General features: G+C 41.6%; 1 protein-coding gene across 3 annotated transcripts in view; it reads left to right on the top strand.

Moving 5' to 3' along the window:
* PLD1 (phospholipase D1, phosphatidylcholine-specific) overlaps nt 1–17,324 on the top strand; it is a 158,193-nt gene that overhangs the window by 69,612 nt on the left and 71,257 nt on the right. The window contains exons 12-18 of one of the 3 annotated variants that reach the window (XM_006890353.1): nt 904–1,014; nt 2,552–2,733; nt 3,262–3,293; nt 8,031–8,231; nt 8,858–8,971; nt 15,417–15,545; nt 16,287–16,405. In XM_006890353.1, the coding sequence (XP_006890415.1) occupies nt 904–1,014; nt 2,552–2,733; nt 3,262–3,293; nt 8,031–8,231; nt 8,858–8,971; nt 15,417–15,545; nt 16,287–16,405 (888 nt within the window). Of the gene's footprint in view, nt 1–903; nt 1,015–2,551; nt 2,753–3,261; nt 3,294–8,017; nt 8,232–8,857; nt 8,972–15,416; nt 15,546–16,286; nt 16,406–17,324 lie in introns of all 3 variants that reach the window. The other 2 variants (XM_006890352.1, XM_006890354.1) reach the window with 2 other exon arrangements.

The following is a 17,324-nucleotide window of genomic DNA, read 5'->3' on the forward strand; positions in this document are numbered from 1 at the left end:
AATGTCCTCCAGGGTCACCCGTTTTGAATAATATTGCATGAGTTCCTTGTTTTTCAATGCAGCGTAGTATTCCATTGTGTGAATATATCACAGCTTCTCTGTCCATTTGTTTGTTGATGGGGATACTCAATTCTTATAGAAATTAGACCTTTTTCAACCCTGTAAGATGTCTTAAATGTATGATTTAAATTTCTTACAACAAAGTTTTTCCTCACTGTCATTTCAACAAGTTGAGGTGTAATATAAGCAATAATTTGTTTGTAACAAACAAATAAGGAGTTCGAATCCTGTAATATGAATCAGGCTGAACCTCCTCTCATGGACAGGGGTCTGGAAATGTCAGATGGTGTAAGACTATCAGACGGTTTTATCAGTTGAGTTACAATGTCACCATTCTGCATCAGCAGTTAGTCAAATATTTAACATTCTTGCTCGAAGTGATAAGCTATTGGAATGGAAGGAAGACAGATTTTTACTTTTTTTCATTATTATTAAATTTAATTAGTTTTAATGAACATTTACAGAGATTTGGGGTTTTCATTCATTCATTGTTGCTCTGTTTTCTCCACCCTCCTCCCCAGTTCGTTCTTCTTTCCCCGCCCCCCTTGAAAGTCTGTTTTAATTGTCCAGTTGCCACAGTGCTTGTCAAAGCCAGTTCTGATTAATCTCCTTTGTCAGTGTGTCCTTTGCCATTCCCTATCACTCCTCCCTGAGAGAGACTTCACCCTGATTCATAAGGAGATTTTTACTTTTATTATTTGTATCTTATATTGCCTTTTTTGTTGAATATCTTATTACACGTCTTTGTTGAAGAAGGATGAGTCTATATGATGCATAGAAATGAAGAAGGAAAATGTATTTCCCAGAGACACTCACTCCTCCTTGCGCCTTATTTTGTGACAGCAACAAGGGGTGAGGATTTTCATCATGCTCTACAAGGAGGTGGAGCTCGCCCTTGGCATCAACAGTGAATACAGCAAGAGGACTTTAATGCGTCTCCATCCCAACATAAAGGTATCCGGGGTCATCCTGGGGACCAGTGTTTCCTCTTCTTTCTGTAGGAGTTTTTTTGTTTGTTTGTTTTGTTTGTAGGAGTTTTATAGATAGGTTTTCATACTGTAAGCAGTTGTGATCAGAATCACTTCCTCATGTCCATTTTGAATACATATCTTTGCATTCTTTCTCATTCATGAAACAAAAGCTGTACTTCCTTATTCTCCCTGCATTGATGGGTTCAGTCAAGTTCACATTTTGCTTCGCTGGCCCTGATCTTTGGAAGTTACACTTTAAGCAACTACGAGCTTTCTCATGTAATTTTAATGTTTAAGATCTCTGTTTTATTGTCACTTTTTTTTTTTATCAAGATGATCCCAGAACCACTTACTATGATCTTCCTGTCATGTCTCTTGAACACTGTGTCACAAGCAGAGCCCCTCGATGCTTCCGAGGGATTTTCTTATTGCTAAAGTCTAAAGTCACATCAGTTATCAGTGAGTCTGACTTGGGGTTACTCTCTGCATATCCAAGTAGAAATGTGCCCCATGATGTTCAAGGAACTATGTCAGAATGACAAGTTTCTCAAGAAACATAAAGCAAATAGAGTTTGTTCAGGAATAATTGACATAGCTGGAGGTGGGGGGCGGGGGACGTGTTCATCCAGCTCAGGATTGTGTAATAAATAAGCAAACAAGAGAGGATTTGATAGAGTTTTCAAGGGCTGTGAGTGTGTGTGTGTATGTGTGTATGAATTCTTATCATTCCCCCATGGAAATTTTTTGTTTTCAAAGCCCCTTTACTTTTTAAAATTTTTAAAGGGGGAGAAGGGGAGAGATAGATATAGATGATTGATTGATAGATAGATAGATAGATAGATAGATAGATAGATAGATAGATGGATAGATAGATAGGATAGAGCTACTATCGCCTTTCCCTTCACAGAACCCACTGTGTGTCTATTCTGTAATTACTGATGTTTTACGGCCTGACTCTTTCAGAAGTAGTTCACTGGGCCTACTTTCCAAGGTACCTCCAGGTGAATTAGAACCACCACCCTTTCAGTCAGTAGCCAAGTACTGAAATTTCTGTACTACTCAGAGATTCCTCTTCTAATTCCTAATAAAAAGAACCTTTTGGCATGGTGATTAAGGAACTTGGCTGCTAACTGAAAGTACATTTTAGTTCTTTTATTTGAATTCTAGGAAATGTTTTTCAGGGGAGAAAAAACAGACCTATTTTATCTAACATGTGTATACTTTAGTTTTTGTTTCTTTGTTGTTTCAGAATTAATTTCTTTTTCATGATTTCCATGAAGGTTTAAAAATTAGCATGTGATAGAGTTTAAAAGGACATTTTCCACTCCTTTTCAGGAAGAACAATTTCCACCAGAAAAGTGAAATAAAAAGACTAAAAACCTTGAGATACTTAGTGCATTGTTTGTAGTCATTTACTGCATCAGAGGTTCTTGTCACAGGCGGTTAGTGACTGAGTTCCTTTCAGATCCAGAGCTGTCACAGGACGGGCCTGCATCCACTGTGTTCTGTTTCCTCCCAAGGTGATGCGGCACCCTGACCACGTGTCCTCCACCGTGTATCTGTGGGCTCACCACGAGAAGCTGGTCATCGTCGACCAGTCGGTCGCCTTTGTGGGTGGGATCGACCTGGCCTATGGAAGATGGGACGACAATGAGCACAGACTGACGGACGTGGGCAGCGTGAAGCGCATCACAACAGGGCCGTCAGTGGCCTCCCTCACAGTAAGACAAACATCACTGTCCTAAAACTGTTCAGTGAACATCGGGGGGCGGCTGTATATAAATCATTGGGAGGAGATTACCCATCCGCCCATTGGAGCCGCTGGTGGATTCCAACTCTCAAAGAGGCTCCAATTTTGGGTTAACTGCAACCACAGCTCCCTTCTAAACTGTATAAACAGTTATCAATAGAGTAGCATTGATTGTTTCATGATAGGGGCAAATAACATTGAGTTAAATACCAGGTGATAGTTGATGGGTGACATTGAGTTAAATACTACTCATAGTGACCTTCTTCGGTCAACAGATCTGAGCCTTGCCCTATCTCGTGCAATCTTCATGATCTTCAACATGCTCACGGCCGTTGATACGGTCACTGTCAATCCATCATATTGAGGGTCTTTCTTTTTTTCACAGACCCAGCATCAAAGTCTTTTCCCAAGGACTGGCCCCTCCTGGCTGCATGTCCTAAGTAGATGAGGTGATGTTTCACCATTCTCCCCTCGAAGGAGCGTCCTAGGTGCCCTTCCTCCAAGACAGATCTGTTTGTTCTTTTGGCATTTCATGCCATATTCAGGACTCTTTGTCACACCACAATCAGATAGACGTGGTTTCAAATACTAGCTTCCCTACCAAGCTAACATGTGACTTTGGACAAGTAACATATGTTCTCTTGTGAAAGAGAAAAAATTTATATCCGATTGTTAACACAAAGCCTGACAGATCTTAAGTGTCCAGTAATTAATGCTACAGCTAATGCTGTATGTATGGACGTATGATAGTCAGGATTATTCACTCACTCGCTTTCACTGTGGTCAAGTCAGAGTGACCTGTAGCTGGCTCACCTGTGGGTTTCCAAGGCTGTAAATCCCATGTGAGGAGATCGCCCTTCTTTTCTCCTGTAGAGCTGATTAAAGCACCGAAGACTCATCACTTGGTGGTTAGGAACACAGCTCTCTGTGGACTGTGTCACCAGAGTACCCTTAAAAGCCATTAAGGAAGGTAATTACTGCAAAGTTTGAGTTGGTGACAGACGTAGAGCAGTCACTTAAAATGATCACTCGTGTCAGTTATCCCTGCCTGGTTCTGAAAAGCAGGGGTCTGGGAAAGGCAGCTTACAGAAGTGCGTGTAATTCAAACAGTATCTTAAAAACATGACAGCAGTGGCAGTAATGTCGAATGACTCTGAAGCAGCAATTCACAGAGGTCTAGTAGTGGGGCTTCTCAAGGGTCTTAGGTTAGTCATCAGACCATGATAGGTGGCTCAGGCGAGGCTGGGGGTTATGACCATAACTAATCCATGATGGTCGGTACTGCACCAGATACAGTTAGCTTTGCCACTAATTGTGATATGATTAAAAATATTATTTTATACTGGTTTATTTACAAAGTTTGTATACAATGTTTTTCATTCCAGATCTTCCCATTTCCTTCACTACCCCCCTCCACCCATCAAGTTGTGCAACCCTGTGACTAGTGACACCCCACCCACCCATCCTCATCTCTCTGCTCCCATTCTCCCCCCCTTGGATCCTCATACTCGTTTTACAATAATGGTCTTACACAATATTTGCCTTATGGGACTGAGTTAGTTCACTCAGCATAATGCTCTCCAGTCCTTTTCAAGTTAGGGAATAATTTACAAAATCATTGCTCCTATGTGCTGTATAGTATTCCATTGTGTGAATGCACCATAATTTCTCAATCCATTCAATTGTGGTTAGACATCTGGGCTGTTTCCATGTTCTTGCGATGGTGAATAATGCAAGTCTCTATTTGTGCCTCAGTTTTAATTCTCTCAGGGTATATTGAAAGCAGTGTAATAGCTGGGTCATATGGAATTTCTATGTTCGGCTTTTTGAGGAAGCACCAAACTGCGTTCCAGAGTGCTTGTCCCATTGTGCAATCCAATCAACAATGTATAAGAGTTCTTGTCTCACTACATCCTCTCCAGCATTTATTACTTGCTGTCCTGTTAAACTTTGCCACTGCTACTGGAGTGAGATGGTATCTCGTTGTGGTTTTGATTCACATCTCTCTTATCGCCAGTGATTTTGAGCATTTCTTCATGTGGCTGTTGGCCATCCGAATATCTTCCTCTGTGAAAATTTTTCCATGTTTTTTGCCCATTTTGTATTTGGGTTATCAGTCTTTTTCTTGTGGCGGCCTTGTAGGATTCTGTAAACTTTTGATATGAGACCCTCGATTGAAATGGAATTGCCAAATGTTTTTTCCCCAGTCAGTAGGTTTTCTTTTCACTCTGTTGGAAAATATTTTTTATGCACACAGGGATTTACTCTTTAGAAGGTCCCATTCATCAATTTTATCCTCTTCATATTGTACATTTCTGGCTGTATTTGGCAGTCTCTTTATACCATAGACTAGGCTGTCTAAGCTTGATCCCAGATTGTCCCTAATGAACTTTGTGGTTTGGGACTGGTGGTCTCTGATCCACCTTAAGGTGATTTTTGTGTGTGGTGTGAGATGCGGATCCTGTCTCAGCTTTCTGCAGGCAGCAGTCCAGCTTTGCCAGCACCATTTGTTGATGAGGTTGTCATTTCCCATCTGATAGGTTGTATTTGGTGATATGTTCCCCCCCCCCTTACTGTGTGCCATTGAATCAGATCTGACTGGCACAGGAGACTGTCCCTCCTTCTGCAGCGGAGCATCTGGTGGTCTTGAACCACACACCTTTGGGATTATAGTGCAGATTCCTTGCCACTAGGCCACTAGAGCTCCCTTGGTGATATACTTTTCCTACATTCTATTTCATATTACATGCTGCATACTTTGTTGTAACTTGTATTTAAGATTTTCATGATGTTTTTCCTCCAAAGATCAAATCCTCTGATGTTTTTTAGAACCTATGTGTCAGTAAGTAACCTTTGAGCTTCAGGTGTCCAAGTGTGCTCTGAAAACAAAGGCCCCAGTTTAAATAAAGGCCAGGCAGAAAGATGGATGGTATCTGCCCAAGAAATTGACAGCCTCTCAAAATCTGTCAGGAGGTCAGGTCTTAGCTGCGTCTGCCTCAACAGCACTGAGCTCCTGTTCGCTGTGCATCAGTAGAGAGTCCTGGGGTGTTGTCTGGAGGGAATAGCACCATTAGCCAAAGGCCGTGCCTTTGAATCCACCAGCAAACCCAGCACTCTCCTCTCGTGCAATTTATAGTCTCCAAACCCCCTTGGAGTTGGTTTTGACTCATCAGTGATGGGAGTGATGTGTCAATAATCAGGCCATATTTCTCTGTATTTATAACCACAAATAAGACATTTATAGAATTTTAATTTGCTATGTCATCCCTGCCCATTCATGTTGACAGCTAACCATTAATCAGAGATCTCTGGTGACCTAGTGATAAGAAACTGAATTGCAATCTTGAAGGTACATAGTTCGAATCCACCAGCCCCTCAGTGGGAAAATAAGCAATCTCCTCCCAAGCCTTCGACCAGTGGATTGACACAGTGACTGCTGCAGTGACTCTTGGAGTCAAGAAGTGTGAGGACAGACAGGATAGGACAGGGTTCAGATCTTTTGTTCATCAGGTCACTATGAGTCATACTCGACTGGACACCACCTAACAACAACAACAACAACAACAATAACCTTCCATGCAATTTACTCCCTCTGAAAACCCATTGGAAGGTCACACAGAAATCAATTCCAACTTGATGGTACACAACAACTACTACAATTAGTAAACAAGAAGAACTACAGTTAATCATAATCAAAAAGTTAATACTGGGTTGGAAACATTATGTTAGCTTCAAAAGATATTCTAAATAGATTTCCCCCCCTTTGCTCTATTGTCAATTTTTTTTAAATATGGCTGCATTATTTTTAGAACTTTTTTAAAGCTCATAAACAAAAATGTGAAGCAGTCACCAAGATTTAGGTTCAATAACAGAAGTCTTCTTAGACATAGTTACTGACATTTTTAGACTCACTCTTATTTATCCCATATATGACCAACTATTTTAATGTTTTAGATTTTATTATTTGTTGCTGTTGTTGTTGTTGATACCCAGTGTTTAAGGAGCCCTGGTGACATGGTGCATTACATGTTGCACTTTTAATGGAAAGGTTGGCAGTTCAAATCCACTGGCTTCTTTCCAGGAGAAAGATAGGCAGTTTCCTCTAGTAAAGACTTGTTGTTGTGTTCTGTCGAGTTGGAACTGACCCATAGCTGACCCTCCGGCAGGTTTCCAGAGACAGTTGATCACACCGGAGGAGACTGACCATCGTTCTCCTGCAGAGCAGTTGGTGGCCTTGAACTACGTGCCTTTAAGACTACAGGGCAGCTCCTTGCCACTAGGCCACCAGAACTCCTTAGAAACCTGTGAATGAAGAATGACCTTCAGTCAGAAACAACTTCATGGCAGTAGGTTTTGGGGGAGTGTTTCAGTGACAAAAAGCATGTTTAAAACAAGGGAAATCATGAATTTATTTTTTTTTTTTACAATGTGAATTTTGTTTGCAATTATTTGGGACACCTATGTCCCCAGTGGACTTTGGTGATAATCTTAGGATGGGGTACAGCCTATTTCTTCAGATTCATGCATTAATACAGGCCCCCAGCAGGCAGGAACCTTCTCCAACTGAGACTGAAGTTTCTCAAGAATCCAGAGAGGATGATCATGCCGGGAGACCTATGTCCCTTCGCTCAGGAAAGAGTTAAAGGTGTATAAGGATGGTCAGACTGTGCGGTCATTTAGAGGGAAGGCTATTTGAAAGCAGGAAATGATGCTGTCTCACCGTACTTGACAAATCAAGAGCTGTCAAAACACGTGTAATTAAAAGTGCTGATAGCGCCATCTGTTTTAATGCTGATCATGCCGGTAACTTCTGAGAAGGTATCACTTCCGTGAATACGTAACAAGGAAAATGATGGTCAGAAGACACATTGCATGTTTATCAGAGGAATAGATGTTCAGTAGCTCAGCACTGAATGCAAGTCAAGTATCTGGAAAAAGAATAGAGTGCTTGACATGAAATGTTAAGAACTTGACCTACTAAGAGAGGAACCCCAGGAGAGTGGCGGATGTTCTTTCTCCAGTGTTTAAAAAGCTCACCTTGAACCTGTTGCTAACCTCAGGACCTTCCTGTTTGTTTACACTGGAGTCTCCTTATTTGTAAACATTAACTTCATCCCTCAGCTCTATTTGAAACTAAAGTGTCTTATTGTAACTTGAAACTAAAGGGTCTTATTGCAACTTGTCTTACGCAGTGTCTTCTTTTTCACCCCTTCTTTCCTGTAAATAATTTCCTCAGGCTGAAACAACAGGGTCGATAGAATCTTTATGCCTCAAAGATAAAAGCGAATCTAATAAAAGCCCACCCATCTTGAAGACTGTGGATGACATGGATTCAAAAATGAAAGGCATTGGAAAGCCGAGAAAGTTCCCCAAATTCAACCTCTACCAGCAGCTGCAAAGGCACCACCTGCAAAATGCAGACAGCGTCAGCAGCCTTGACACCACCTCCCGTAAGTCCCTGTCTCTGCACTGAATTAACGTGACCCCCTCGGTTCCTCCTAGCCAGACGCAACCTACCCCTTTTGTCAAAACTTGTCTTTCTAGCGTGTGATAAAAATGAGAAATGCTGAAAGATCACCCTCTCCTCCTACAGAACATCATGCCATTTTATGGCTTTGCTGTCTTGTTTTGAAGCAAAATGATTGTTTTATGCACACAATGTAATCGTAACAAGCACCATTCATGCTTCGGATGACAGCAGACTGACTAAGGGCTCCTACGCCAATCCAAAAAGGAAAGAGAAGCATTAAATGTACTTTACAAACTTTGCTTTCAGAAGAAACTCCATTCAGGAATGTATCTTGCTTGTATCGTCAGACTCTCTACATGCTGTAAATTTATTATTCTTTTCAAATCTGTTTTTAAAGCCCAGCAGTTTTCTGTTGCCCAGGATTTATAACAGCTTTATGTATGGCTTGGCCGATTTTTAAAAATGATGCCATTTGCTTTCACATTTTGAACAGTTGATACATGTATAGAGGCATAAACGTACTTACATGTGTGTAGACATATAAACATAGAGAGAGATCAATATATTTCTTTGCTTAAGGAAAAAAGGACTCTCGCCTTTCTCCAGGTTACTCTAAACCTTGTAGGAGTCATCAGAATTTAATCCATGGTTTAAAACCCCACTTGAAACTCTTCCGCCATTCCAGCGAATCCGAGCAAGGACTCGTTAGACCTAACGGGGGTAAGTGACGCGTGACGCAGCTGAACCTCCGTGGGCTTCAGCTTTTGCTGGTCTGTCTGCTGCACGGGCACCGTTAGCGTGTTCCTGTCTTGGCTCTGTGCTTGCAGTTTTTGTTCTTGTGTGTTTTGACAGTTAACTCTGTGCAAAGCCCTGGGTGGTACGCCAGGTTCTGCTCCCCCAGTGAGCGTCCACTCTAGCACCGAGGACTGAGCATACCTGGAATCCGCACAAGGCAGCAGGGCTTCAGGGGGAGACTTGTCACCTTCCAGGAAGGGGACCCAGGCTTGATCCCCAGCCATTGGAGGCTTCGGAGTTGCTGTAGCTTGGGTGTCCTCTTAATAGGGAGTTGAATTGCCAGCTCCAAGGTGAGGGGGTTTGAAACCATTAGCCGCTTTGAAGAGGAAAGATAGGTAGTCTCTTCCCATGTGATTTACAGCCTCTGAAAACCCACTGGAGGGTCAGAGATGAATTTGACTCATAACAACAACAATATAATGTGAATAGGTTTTCATGAATCTTCTAGACTGAGATGAACTAAGAATACTTAGTGATATATTTCAAATATCAACCAGTGAAATGCTATCAATTAGTGACAAAGAGATGTGTTGCCAACCCAAAGACATATTTTGAATCTAGCAGCTGCTGTTACAGACCTCTTCAAAGTACTGAAGAGCAAGGATGCCTCTCTGGAGACTAAGGTGCACCTGATACAGTCCATGGTCTTTGCAATCACTTTCTATATATTAGAGAGCTGGACAATGACTAGGGAGGATAGGAGGAGGATTGATGCCTTCGAGCTTTGGTGCTGGAGAAGCGTATTGACTATACCATGGACTGCTAGGAGAACAAACAAGTTTGTCCTGGAGAGGGTGAAGCCAGGCTTCTCCTTGGAGGCAAGGATACTGAAGCTCTGTCTAACATACTTTGGATATGTTGCAAGAATGGACCAGTCCTTGGAGAGGGATGTCATGCTTGGAAGGGTGGAGGGACAGCCCAGGGAGGTAGACCCTCTATGAGGTGGATTGATTCAGTCACTGGGGTAGTTGGCTTGGGTGTGTCAGAGACAATGAGATTGGCACAGGACAGAGCAGGGTTTAGGGCTGTTGTACATGGGTTCACCGAGTTGCAGGTGACTGACGGCACATAACAACAAGAACAAGGGGGGAAAGCACCCCACAGCTGACAAGTAGTAGAAGACTGTTGTTGATTGCCTTCAAGTCAAGGATGACTCATAACGACCCTCTGAACAAAAGGCCTGAAGCTCCTCTACAACTATCGACATTTATCAACATTCATAGAGTTTCCAGAGGCATGTTGTTTAGGAATAGGAAAATATGTGATGACCACATATGAGAGCTAAAATATTAAGTTGAGGAGTGGGACTTTTGTTAAGAATTTTGAAGACCTTCAAGTGAGTAGGAAGTACTTTAAGTGTAATTTTAGTTTTTATAATAAAATAACTTTTTCTAAAAGAGCCATATTCTCAAGAATGAATATATCAAGTGATATATTATAACTCACTATATATGTGTGTGTGTGTGTGTGTGTCATCATTTGAAGACTTTTTAGAATGAGTTGGGATGATAGAAAGAGAATTGATGCCTTTGAGCTGTGGTGCTGGAGAAGAGTGTTGAATGTACCATGGACAGCTAGGAGAACAAACAGATTCATCCTGGGGAGGGTGAAGCCAGGCTGCTCCTTGGAGGCAAGGATTCTGAGGCTTCATCTGACATATTTTAGGCATGTTTCAAGGAGGGACCAGTCCTTGGAGAGGGATGTCATGCTTGGAAGGGTGGAGGGACAGAGAAAGAGAGGGAGACCATTGATGAGATGGGTTGATACAGTGACTGGGGTAATGACAGTAGGTGTGTCAGAGACAGTAAAGTTGGCACAGGACAGAGCAGGTTTCAGGGCTGTTGTACATAGGGTTGCAATGAATCGGGAGGGACTCCATAGCACATAACAACAAAGAACAACTTTCTTAATGTTGACAAAAACATATATAGGCAATAAGAAATGTGTCAGTAATAATAGATGTTGGATATGGGCCTTATTTAAAAGGTGCATTTAATTAAAAGTGTAGGAATGAAGAGTAATTTTACAACTGATGAAATATAGATGCAAGGGATTATAAAAATAACACATAAGAAAACCATATAATAGAAATAATAATAACAAATGACATCTGTTGGGACCATCATCAGTTGACATTTGAAATGTGCAGTTTCCACTTGCCACTGTCCTAAATAATTGTGGGGTTTGGTAGAAATATTGCTGCCTTCATTCTACAGGTGAGAAAGCTCAGCCTTGTAAATCAGTGAGTCGCTTAATGATGACCCACTTTATCAGCCTTCTAGTGCTCCTGACGCAGATTTATGATTTAGCAGATAACTTTCACTTTTGAGGTTAAATCCCAAGGCCGAATATTCATTCCACTCTTCAGAGCATGAAGATGTTAGAGCTCCGCTGAGGTAGGTGGGTCTGAGTCACTTGTGTTTGGCAGGAATCCATGCAGTGGGTGAGGCTGGACCTCACATTCTCAGTGGTCATTTGCGTGAGGACCCATTTCAAGGTCAGGATGTTTTGAAAACCTCTGAGGTTTTTCAAAATGTTGATGAATTTTATTTTGTCTGTTTTGTCTAGCTCCAATATAATTATGAAATTAATTTATATTTTGTAAATCATAATAAGATAAGTATAAATCTATATATGTATGTTCTTATTTAACAGTACTTTTTCATTAAATTGATATTTTAAATAAGGCCCAAACCTAAGGTTTATCATTACTGACACCATTTCTTACTGCCTATATATGTTTTTATCAACATTAAGAAAATTACTTATTCTAAAAAAATTGTCAAATGATTACTCATATATATTGTGTCTTATAATTCATCACTATTGATCTATGACTATTACCCCATCTTTTCAGACCCCCATTGTTTCTTTCCTAATTCCTTCATTCATTCCCTCTGCCCACCAAACTCTGTTACCATAATTTCTTCCCTTTCCACCCTCTCTCTACCCTATCCTCCTTCTCTCCCCTTTTGGACATTTATACACATCTTACTAGTGATCCTTCTATTTTTACAGTAACGGTCGTATGCAGTATTTGTCCGTATCATATTGAGTTAGTTCACTCAGCATGTTCTGGGAGAGAAGAGAGTGTGTGTATGTGTGTGTTTGTGAGAGAGAGTGAGTGAGTGTGTGTGTGTGTGTGTGTGTGAGAGAGAGAGAGAGAGAGAGAGAGAGAGAGAGAGAGAGAGAGAGAGAAACATAAATATGAATTCAAGGGCCACCCTTAGTTATTCCTGACCTCAGCAGAGTTCTTGAGCCCAGAGAATGGAGACCTAGAGGTCTCTGGGATAGACAGAGAACGAGGTCAGGGGCACATGAAGGGGCAGAAGCAAAAGGAAAGAATTCAAAACAGGTCTTTGGAGTTTCTTGGCATTCTCGTGTGTGGCTCTGATGATTCAGGATGGAAGTTATTTCTTAATGCTTCATTTTATCTTTTTCTAATGAAATTGAGCTTGCAAATCATGAAGTTAAGGGATCTGAACTGTAACCAAGTCATAGTCTTGCTATCAATGGGATTGTAGGGGTAAATGGAAAAGAACATATGAGCTGAGGGCCCAACGCATGAATATGTCAGGTCAAGCTCAGGCTCAGAAAGGCAATGTTTACAGTGATGGCGTGGGGAGGCCAATATATAGGGTTCGCAGACCTTGACAGAGTGCATTCTGTGCATCTGTCACCAGCTCCCTCCCTAATTAACTGAACACATTGCCAGCACACAATTATTTATTAGGAGTGGAAAAATGGAAACACGTAAAAGTTCACAGGTAGGAGAATGGGGAAGAGCAAGGTTAATACTTCACCCACTGAGGTAATTCTGTAGTTACTAAAAACTTTCAGTGGAAACAGGGAAATGAATGTATAATTCAATTATTTTCACAAAATAACAAGGCGTTTACCATCTCCAGAAGTAAACAGACAAATCTACTAGCTAACCTGGCCATTTCTGTATTTTACAGCAGGGAAAAAACCAAGTCACTTGAGTGAAGTTAATAGAACTCTATTTTTAGCATGATTTAGTTTTGTTACTATCTGACACCGTGAAGACATTTTTCTTTTACAGAAAATACCAATAACTTTTGGAAAGTATTCAGTTAGACGTTAAAAATGTATGTGGTCCTTAGTGAAAGTGCATGGTTATGGTTTAAAAACTTTTGTTCTGCAATATTTATCGATCACTCTCTACAGCCAGTAGCACTTGGCAGTAGGAAGATACATTATCTACTCTAGAAACGTTCGTAGCCTGCACTTCAAGAGTTGAATCACAGAGTCAAAGGCTTTGGTGAATGGGTCACCAGCAAGTGTAGTGACTTTTCCTACACTCATTTATGTCATTTATTATCTCTCTCTAGGACAATGCCAGCAGATACGACTCCTTTAAAAAATGTGTATTTTATTTTTTCCCCCACTAGTTTATTTATAAAATTCTAATACAAATTTGAATAAATTATTTCAGTTTCCCTCACCATCAAATTGTATAACCTCATGATTAATCCCCTTTTCCCTCTGTACATCCACATCCCTCTGCTTTCAGCCTTTCCCACCCCTCCAAAATCTTTATACTCATTCTACAATAACGGTCTTATACAATATTTATCCTTGTGGGACTAAGTTCAGCATAATGCTCTCCAGTCCCTCCCAAGTCTGGTAATAATTCACAAAGTTATTGCTCCTGTGTGCTGCATAGTATTCCATTGTGTGAATCTACCATAATTTCTCAATCCTTTCGTTTGTGTTTGGATGTTTGGGTTGTTTCCATGTTCTTGCAATGGTAAATAATGCTGATATGAACATTGGTGTACAAATCTCAGTTTGTGCAAGAGGGAAATAAGAACATTCCAGACAGAAAGAATAATATGGCAGCACAATAGTGCCTGGCAGACCAAGTCTGGCAGAAGAGAGTGAGAAATATGGTCCTTGTGGGGCCTGCAGACGGGTGGGTGAAAACACGACTGGAAAGATGGCTTGACTCCAATAGGAAGAACCTCCAGCTACACAATACCCTTGGACTTGAATCTCTGAGCAGTAGGTGATCCCAGAAGCTTGTCAGGAGAGGAGTTTAGACCAGGCTGGGGGCAGTGTGGTGGTAGAGGGACCACCCAGTACTTTCACTGGTTACTGTCTGCAGTGCCATGTATTCATTCCATGCACAGTTTTGCATCTAATACCCATTTGCACAGCGTCTCATCGTGCCAAGCACTATTTTGTGACTTCTGGTTCCTCTAGGTCTCCTGTTCAGTTGTCTGCATGGCTCGCACAATCTAAAACAACTTTCTAAACAAAAAGTATTTACCCTGAAAGTAGAATGGCTCCAGCATAGCTCTTTGTGAAATGCTGTAGTAGACGGCTGCTATCGCACTGGTGTGATCTTAAACGCCTGCTTTTGTTTGTGTCATTCTTTTTTTAAAAAAAAAAATAAATAATTTTTGTGTGTGTACAGTCAAATCGGATCTGACTGGTACAGGAGGAAATTGCCTTCCTTCTCCAGCAGAGCATCTGGGGGATTTGAACTGTGTGCCTCTGGGATTGTGTAATTCTTACAAATGTCATTTATGATTTTAGAGATGTTGAATGTTAAAGTCCCAAAAGTCTCAAATACCACGCAGACCAAACTCTTCTTTTTTGTACGTAAGTGCTTTCTGACCTGAGATGGTGAAGCCAAACATCACCTCCAAGACTGCAATGGAGACTGTCTCTAAATTTGAGTTTCTTTCTTTTTGAGATACAAGAGGCAAGAATGATGCATTACATGGGTACCATATTTAGTGGATGAAAGGGCATGACTTGTCTTTTTTTTTTTTAAACAAAACAAAACAAAACAAAAACACCCCACTCTGCATCTCACACCTTGACCTGGTTTTCCTGCTCCCATCGCCCGTTCTCTTGAGTTCTTGATTCACTATTAGTCTTGTGACTGCTTCTTCCCGTGATCTGGCAGATGGTGAGAACCAATTGCCCAAAGACTAAGACTGCTCAGTCCTGTTCCATAGGGAGCACTTGTGGCATGGTCTACAGGGAGTCGTGCTGCAAATTCCACGGTGGCAGCTCTCTGCTGAGGCAAATGCGCCCGCTACTCCTTGGGGACCTGTCTCCTTTGTGATTTACAGCCTCCAAAGTCAGCAGTCATGGCTTTGAGCTTCTGAGCGTGGATGATGATAAACCTGCCTACACCTCCGTCTCCCCACTCATCGTAACCCTGAGATAGGCTACCAACAGCGGCGGCCCTCAGCTTCTACTCAAGTAGGCACTGATTATCTTAGTCACCAGTTTTCAGGGCAAACATTTCTGTTTCTTTACAAGCTTTGTGATGAGAGCTTAGCCTTAGACTTGAGGACAGCCTCTGAGCAGGTGTTGCTGTGGTTGCTTTCAGACACGGGCTCCATCCGCAGCTTACAGACAGGCGTGGGGGAGCTGCATGGGGAAACCAGATTCTGGCACGGGAAGGATTACTGCAACTTTGTCTTCAAAGACTGGGTGCAGCTAGACAAACCTTTTGCAGGTGAGTAATCGTTTGTGTGGATGGATGGCTGGTTTTCCCTCTAGCACCCCAAGGAGTAGGTGAGTGTGTGATGTAATTATCTTCTTCTGGTTTTTTTTTGTTTGCGGATATTTGGTAAACCTTTGGAAACTATGATTCAAGTAGGTACTGAAACAATATTTACCTGTAGTTAGAGGAAGAAAAGAACATGAAATCGGGGTCTCACATTAGGAAAACCAGGTTTCTGTTAGGTGTAGTTTTGAGGTAACAACATGTTGGTCTTTCTCTAAGATATCGTAGCCTCTGTTGATCATCTTCTTGTCTGTTTACCATCTTCCAATTTCCAACATTAGGATGGCATGTTTTTATATTGTATTTATATACAATTGTATTTTATATTGTATTGTATTTTTACATCTTTTTATATTAATGCTTCTGTGCTTAAAAGAATCTAGAGATGGCCTGTTGTTATTTCAGGAAGATGAAAAGGAAAAATATAATACAAAGTAATCACCCATTATCATTTGTTCCAACTCCCATCAAGCTTGATCTCGTAATTAACTCCCACTGTTTGGGGACGTACTTGAGGAGGAGGGGCTGTGTTTGTCAGGATAAGACCTGTGCTTCTCTTGGGAGTTCGACCCAAGTCAAGAAGTGTACATTCCGTAGACATGAACACACACTTTTCTGAGTCACAGAGGGAGGCACGGCCTCTTGTCCCAGGTATTGATCAACCATCCGTTGCCTGGTGCACCTGGGCAGATTTCATCGACAGGTACTCCACACCCCGGATGCCCTGGCATGACATCGCCTCTGTGGTTCACGGGAAGGCGGCTCGAGACGTGGCGCGTCATTTCATCCAGCGCTGGAACTTCACGAAGGTACCAGGGTGTGACTGTCATGATGGGTGAAGTACTCTTTGTTCAGGAAGAGGCAGATCTGGTTGGGGAGAAAGCTGCAGGGTTGGCATTAAAGGGCCACAGGGGGGCAGCTTTGCCACCTGTGTGGCTGGACGCATAGTGGTCAGGTCACCTAGACCTCTGAACGAGAGGACTCATTCCTGAACTTCCAGTCCACGGACAATCAGAGCGCAGAGAGATGGAAACTTTCATTTTTTAATATTTATAAGAAAGTATATATTTTATTTAATAAAAATAAAAGTCATACACATTATAGTATCACACTTTTTCTTCTAGATGTCAGAGAAGCAACCTTTATTTTTATTTTATCCTGGTTTACTTACAAAGTTTGTATACATTGTTTTCCACATCACCTATTTGCCCTTTCATTTTTTTAATTATCATTAATTTTAGTAAAAGTTTACAGAGACTCTGGATTTCCATTCATTCGTTGTTGAACTTTTCTCCCTGCCAACCCTTCACCTCCAGGGAGAGATGGAAACTTTAATCCTATTAACACCTTCTTTGTTCCAAGCTCTGTCCTAAGCTCTTTGCTATCAAGTAGGCACCACCTCATAGCTGACCCTCCAGAGGATTTTTTTATTGTATTGTTTTTGCGTATCCCATCAAATCAGATCTGACTGGTACAGGAGGAGATGGCCCCCCCTCCTCCGCAGAGCATCTGGTGGATTTGAACCACATACCTCTGGGATTGCAGTGCAGCGTCTTGCCACTAGACCACCAGAGCTCCTGTCCTCCAGAGGATTTTTAGAGGCTCTCAATTGCAAGAGAGGAAACTACCCATCTCACTCCCCTGGAACTACCAATTAATTTGAACCCCCCAAACTCCCGACAGACTTTGCCACCAGACCCTGAAAGTAAAAAAATCAGTAAGAAGTTC

This window comes from Elephantulus edwardii, unplaced genomic scaffold (genome assembly GCF_000299155.1).
Source record: "Elephantulus edwardii isolate Elephantulus edwardi_28Jun2011 unplaced genomic scaffold, EleEdw1.0 scaffold00088, whole genome shotgun sequence".
In the NCBI taxonomy this organism is placed as follows: Eukaryota; Metazoa; Chordata; class Mammalia; order Macroscelidea; family Macroscelididae; genus Elephantulus; species Elephantulus edwardii.